This window comes from Delphinapterus leucas, chromosome 3 (assembly GCF_059928025.1).
Source record: "Delphinapterus leucas isolate spDelLeu-1000000601 "Yukka" chromosome 3, BTC_Dleu_Yukka2, whole genome shotgun sequence".
Classification (NCBI taxonomy): Eukaryota; Metazoa; Chordata; class Mammalia; order Artiodactyla; family Monodontidae; genus Delphinapterus; species Delphinapterus leucas.
In genome coordinates this window covers 118,899,064-118,905,962 of record NC_143131.1, presented here as the reverse complement: position 1 = coordinate 118,905,962, position 6,899 = coordinate 118,899,064, and the positions used below count along the sequence as shown (strand labels likewise).

The 6,899-nt window shown below is 43.0% G+C and overlaps 1 protein-coding gene across 1 annotated transcript; it reads right to left on the bottom strand.

Annotated features, from left to right (window-relative positions):
- Positions 1-1,991: 1,991 nt before the first annotated feature.
- Positions 1,992-4,534, bottom strand: LOC149749655 (protocadherin alpha-12-like). Its single transcript, XM_089908580.1, has one exon. The coding sequence runs from the start codon at positions 4,428-4,430 to the stop codon at positions 1,992-1,994; it is 2,439 nt and encodes an 812-aa protein (XP_089764706.1). The 5' UTR covers positions 4,431-4,534.
- Between the last annotated feature and the right edge of the window lie 2,365 nt (positions 4,535-6,899).

The following is a 6,899-nucleotide window of genomic DNA, read 5'->3' as shown; positions in this document are numbered from 1 at the left end:
ATTCTCTTGCCTGTTTTGTGCACAACTCTGCAGGAAATAAGAGTTGGGTTCATTTCTGAATCTTTGCTCCCCTCTGAAAATGTGAGTAGAGCATTTGGTATTCTCTCACCCTCATCCTCCTCATTGCTCCATTACTTTTATTAACATACCTTTACTCTTATAATGGGAATAGTTTTTTGGTTCTAATAGTTCTTGTCTATCAGGCCCTACCTGTCTCATTTATCTCTCCACCTAACCTAGACTACACAGTCAATCATTTAAAACATGCCCTTCCAGACACCCTAAAGGCACACACCTACTTATAGCACCCCTCTAACATTTTCTTCAGCTTCCAACACACAGCCTAACTATCCATTTTCTCCATTCCTTCTACTGAGCTTCTCAGTGTGTTAGTCACTTAACCAGGATTACTATATTCTCTACAAGTTTACTCTCACCTTTACCTCAGTTGAGCCCTCAAGTGAATTTGTAATTCCTGCCTACAGAGATTCTTCCATATTTTCTTCTCTCTTCTCAAATTCCCAGCCTCATTCCCACAACCTGTTCCTCAGATGATTTACCCAGAGATAAAAGTCATCAAATATGAACACAATGGCTCTCTTCTTATGTCAACATTTTTCTTTATATTCTCTATTACTCATTCCCTACTAAGGAAAAATCGCCCCACTTTTATGGCCAACCCTATGCTCTTATTTTTTTCTCTATTCTATTCTCTTTCATATTTTTCGTCTTCGTCTTCATTCTTTCTCTGCCTGTCCCATCTTCAGTATCTCCCTCTTTACTTGCTTCTTTCCCTCTCACTAAAAGACACTATGGAAAGGCTTTGTGTGGAAGAAAGTTACAAGATGTAAAATGCACTTTAGAAGGTTCACCTGATAATTGTGTCAGAGAAGTAGTACGCCATAACGAGTTGGTGATCCTTCAAAACTGAGTTTGAGCCACTTTGCACAGTCTATGTGGCTTAAGTTTCAGACTTCTAAAAGTAAAATTCCGATGATAAATATTGTACCTGCACCATAAGAGTGATATGATAATTAAATAAGATAATACAGTTAAAGATCCTAGAACAGGTCCTGGAAAATAATAGGGGACCAATAAGTACTCTTATGTTTTATTGAATCAAAGAAATGTTATTAATTGTAAGATGCACCATTACTTGTGTGCTACCAAGAAAAAAAGGCAAGTAAATTATTGTAAACCATCAATTATAAGGTGTATACTAGGGCTTCCCTGTTGGCACAGTGGTTGAGAGTTCGCCTGCCGATGCAGGGGACGCGGGTTCGTGCCCCGGTCCGGGAGGATCCCACATGCCGTGGAGCGGTTGGGCCCGTGCGCCATGGCCGCTGAGCCTGTGCGTCCGGAGCCTGTGCTCCACAACAGGAGAGGCCACAACAGTGAGAGGCCGGCGTACCGCAAAAAATAAATAAATAAATAAATAAGGTGTATCCTGCTTTAGATGGCTATTATATTATTTTAATGTTATTATATTTATGTAAATAAGAACAATGCTGTAGCCAATCCCAATTGAAAGAAAGAAGGCACTCAATGGGAATAACATAAAATTATTCATCTTAGCAATAATAACATAATTTTTATTATTGTTATAATACTCAAAAGGAGATTTACTGGAATTAGATTGGTGGACAACAAGGCTATTTTACAAGCCTATGCACATAAAGAGCAGTAAAGGAATCCAGTTAATGATATCTGGGAACTCTCTGCACTAACCTTGCAAATTTTCTTTAATCATGAAATTAAGTACAAATTAAAAATAAATTTGAGTTATCAGAACCTAGACAGTTTTTACTCAAACGTACTTATATCTTTCAAGGCGAACCATTCATAGATAATATGAAAAATTATAGAACGAGAAAAATTTTAAATGTGGAGATCCATGGCTTCCATTTCATCTTTATCTCATTATTTAATATTACTTGAAAAGTTGGGCTAATACACGAAAAGTTCAAAATGACTAATATACTTGAATGATATCAAGGACTTACTTCACTAGAAGGACTTAAACAATCTTCTCCTGACGGTTGAAGACACGGACTGAAGGCCATGAGATCTGCCTTGGGCGGCCCCTCCCCAGAGCACACCCTCTGCCGCCTCTGCTGCGAGTAAGACCAGCTCCCCACCGCGCTGGAGCACACCAGCGTGGGCTTCCCGGGCCCGCACGCGCCCTGGCTGGGCGGCGCCGAGCACCGCAGCGCCGTGTACAGCAGCAGCGTGAGCACCAACAGGCTGGACACCGCGCAGATGGCGATGATCAGGTACACGTTCACATCCACCAGAGCGGCCTCCGCGCCAGCGGCGCCGGTCGACGCCCGCGTAGAGGCCTTGGGCGCCTGGCCGCTGTCCTCCAGCGACAGCAGCACGGTGGCCGTGGCCGTCAGCGCCGGCTCGCCGTGGTCCTTCACCAGCACCAGCAGGCGCTGGCGCGGCGCGTCCGCCTCGTCCAGGGCGCGCGTCGTGCTGATCTCGCCCGTGTACAGCCCCACGCGGAACGGGCTGCGCGCGCCACCCGCCGCCGGCTGCAGCTCGTACGACAGCCACGCGTTGTAGCCCGAGTCCGCGTCCACCGCGCGCACCTTCGCCACCACGTGGCCCGCGCCTACCGACCGCGCCACCAGTTGGCTCAGTGCGCCCGCCCCGCCGCCCGGCCCGGGCAGCAGCAGCGCGGGCGCGTTGTCGTTCTCGTCCAGCACGAACACCTGCAGCGTCACGTTGCTGCCCAGAGGCGGCACGCCCGCGTCGCGCGCGCTCACCTGGAACTGCAGCAGCTCCAGCTCCTCGTGGTCCAGCGGCTGCAGCGCGTACACCTTGCCGCTCTCCGCGTGCACCGACACGTAGCTCGACAGCGCTCGCTCGCCCACCCGCCGCTCCACCAGCGAGTAGGACACCAGCGCGTTCTCCTGCGCGTCCGCGTCCCGAGCCGACACCGTGAAGATGTGGCAGCCGGGAGGGTTGTTCTCCTTCACGAACACCGTGTACTCGGGCTGCGCGAACGCGGGCGCGTTGTCGTTCACGTCGGCCACCTCCACGGACACGCTGGCTGTGGCCGACAGGGAAGGTGAGCCCGCGTCCCGCGCTATCACCACCACCTCATAGTTCGCCATACTCTCGCGATCCAAGGCGCTGTCAAGCACCAGCGAATAGTAATTCTTGAAGGTGGACACCAGTTTGAAGGGGACCTGGGGTGTTAGTGAGCAGGTCACCTGCCCGTTGGCGCCGGAGTCGCGGTCGGACACGCTGATCAAGGCGATGACGGTGCCCACCTGAGCGTCCTCTGGCACTGGGAGCGACAGCGAAGTGATCATTACCTCGGGGGTATTGTCATTCAGGTCCAGAACTTCCACCAGGACCGTGCAGTGACCTGCCATAGAAGGAATCCCTTTATCAATAGCGTTAACCTGAATTTCATACTCATTATTCTCTTCAAAATCCAGTTTACCATAAATCCTAATTTCACCTGTTTCTGCATTTATTGAAAACATACATTTCTCACTCACTGGCAGAATCATTCTGATTCCATAGGAAATTTCTCTATTTGGTCCTTCGTCTAGATCAGAAGCGTTTAGTTGAATCACTCTGGTGTTGTTTGGGATATTTTCAAACAGCACTACTTTATAGCCAGGCGTATCAAACTCAGGAGCGTTGTCATTAACGTCCAGGATGGTTATTTGAATCTGAACAGATCCTGTTAGTTCGGGTTTACCGCCATCCAGAGCGGTCAGCAATATATTAAGTTCTGGCATTTCTTCTCTATCCAGTGACTTCCGAAGAATGAGTTCAGGCAATATACTTTTATCGGTTTTCGTTATTACTTTAAGAGTAAAATACTCATTTAGACTTAACCTATAGGTCACAAGAGAGTTTAGGCCGATATCCGCATCGGAAGCGCCCTCTAGAGGAAAACGAGAGTCCAGAGGAGCAGATTCAGAAATAAGTACCTTTTGTTCTCCTCTGAACACCGGCGGGTTATCATTAATGTCCTTCACCTCCACCTCCACGTGGAACACCTGCAGCGGCCGGTCCACGATCACCTCCAGGTGGATGCTGCACTCCGCGCTCCGCCCGCACAGCTCCTCCCGGTCGATCCGAGAATTCACAAACAAAATGCCATTCTGCAGATTTACCTCCAGAAGGTCCCCGCGGCCTTTGGACGCCACCCGGAACAGGCGCGGCACCATCTCCGTCAGCTCCAGCCCCAGGTCCTGGGCGATGCGGCCCACGAAGGTGCCGTGTTTGGCTTCCTCAGAGACCGAATAATGGACCTGGCCGCTCCCCGTCTCCCAGGCTGCGAGGAGCAGAAGCGAGAGCAGCAGACGCCGAGCTTCGAAGACTCCTCGCCAGGAAAACTCCATTGCAGACAAAGAGATCTCTGAGGTGAGACTGTCAGTTTTAAGAGGTAGCTCGCCTGCCAACATTTATGACCAGTCTCCCCTTCTGTAAGTATATATTTAGTAAAATTTACCCAGCATTCCTGTCAGTATGGAGTCGATTATTCTGTGGATGGTTGAAATCTGGGCGTGGAGAAAAAGTTTTCCCTTTTCACCTTTTGAGTGTACAGCGACATCATGTGACTGATTATGTAAGTACAAGAAAGATCCTGAGGTTCTTTTTGGTTTAGCCACTTTTTGGTTCACTTTAAATCTATTTCGACTTTTTGGATATTTTCATGGATCATTTGTAAATGCCTATTTATTTAATATACATGATATTTTTAACAAAGCACAATAATTCTATTATACTTCAGTTTTAAAAATAGTCTGCTTCAAAGTAGATCATAAAATAATCATTGAAATATGGCATGTCAGAAGCTACTCCTTAGCTATCATGGCCAATAAAATAAAGAATAATATACATCACCTCTGCCCTTATATTGCTTACAATTCACATTTGTAATGATTTTCATCCTTCAAAAGCACTTCATTCTAAGACTTTAGGAGAAAGCCAAGAATTCCCTCATCTAGTAAAGGAAAAGAAACAAATATTTCATTCATATAAATTATTTTATTCATAAATCTGGTGAATATTATAATTCATCATAAATATGGAAGATGTTTTCGGTTCCTTGATACTCAAATGTGATTACTTTTCATACAACTGCCCTCACTCACATAATATGTTGAAAAAATGAAGCTTCGGTATGGATTCTGGAATATTTTACTCTAGCAGGAGTAAAGGATTTTCCTGTAAAATGTTGAGTCAAAGCCTCCAAATTTCATAGTATTCTGAAGTGGCAGTAGAGCACTAATATGAAAAAGATCACGTGAAATGTTTTGGAGCCCAATCTCATTGACAAAAGTCAAAAAAATATGAACTTCATAATGACCATTTAGTTTCCATCTAAATCTTTCCTTTCAGGCCAGTTAGTAGTTACACAGAATATTCTTCTCTTCAGAAAATCACAATGGTGACTATGATTCAAGGGAGAATAAAAAGACTTCATAATGTTATTCATTAATTCAAGACCAGCTTTAAGGGAAAACAAAACACAGATAAGATCCCACAGCTAGTTGTGAACAAGTAAATATATTATTTATAAGCTCATTTAAATTCAAATCAAAATCTTTAAACCAATAAGTTATCACCATTCCTTTTACATATAATAAAGGAAACTGAGAAATTAAATCTTTATAGAATCAGAAAATAATAACCAAGAATGGTTCTACAAGTATAAAATAACTTAAATCAACTACCACACTGGCTCTTAATTAATGAAAAACATATTTGAATTTTGATGCTATTGGACTATTTAAATTGTCTATCACCATCAAGCTTCTTCATTTTATATCTTCCATTTTCAAAAATAGTCAATGTACCATAATTGGTAAGCAACCTTATTGTAGTGTGTAGGTAGTCCTCACACACTGTTAGACATAATTAAACTATTAAACAGATAGGAACATCTAAATTTAGCTTAATACTTAAACAATCAAATTACAAAATAGGATGAAATTACAATTTTACATCATAGAATGTAATCCTGAAATTAAAAATAAGTATAAAAGACACTAAATTTGTACCATAGAAATTAATCCACATAATTTGGAATTATCTAAAATGTGCATTGATTACTTATGTACTGTGTAAAAGTAATGATTTGCAAAATTTTAACCTTTACTTAAAACATTCCAATTTCACATATATACACTACCAAATGTAAGGCAGATAGCTAGTGGGAAGCAGCCATATAGCACAGGGAGATCAGCTCCGTGCTTTGTGACGGCCTGGAGGGGTGGGATAGGGAGGGTGGGAGGGAGGGAGACGCAAGAGAGAAGAGATATGGGAACATAAGTATATGTATAACTGATTCACTTTGTTATAAAGCAGAAACTAACACACCATTGTAAAGCAATTATGCTCCAATAAAGATGTAAAAAAAATTCCAATTTCATTTTATTAAATTTAAATGACGTTCAGTCATTCCAAGAACTTCATTGGGAAATGGGTTATAATGTATGTCCTACCTAACATCCACATTTATTTATATTTACAAAATTTCATAAGTGATATGATGGTTTAATCACTTTTGAGTCTGAAATATTTCATATTTTAACCTTGTTGCCTAATTTGGAATAAAGAATGTTTTTAGACAATTAATATTGAGAAACAAAGTTTCATAAACAGAGGTCCAAGAATGAGCTTCAGCATGGGATCCTTGAATATTACGCTAAGTGGTATGCTGTGTAATTTTAAGGGGAGAATGGCCACATATGACTCTCATCAGATTCTCAAAGAGGTCAGTGATTCCACCATCCTACATGTGGCTAAGAACCACTGAATTAGAAGGATGACCTAGAGGTAAATGATATTTGCTAGAATCTTCAGATGTGGTTAAACCACATGGAAAGAAAATTTTACAAACACCAGCGATAAAGCATTTAAAGATA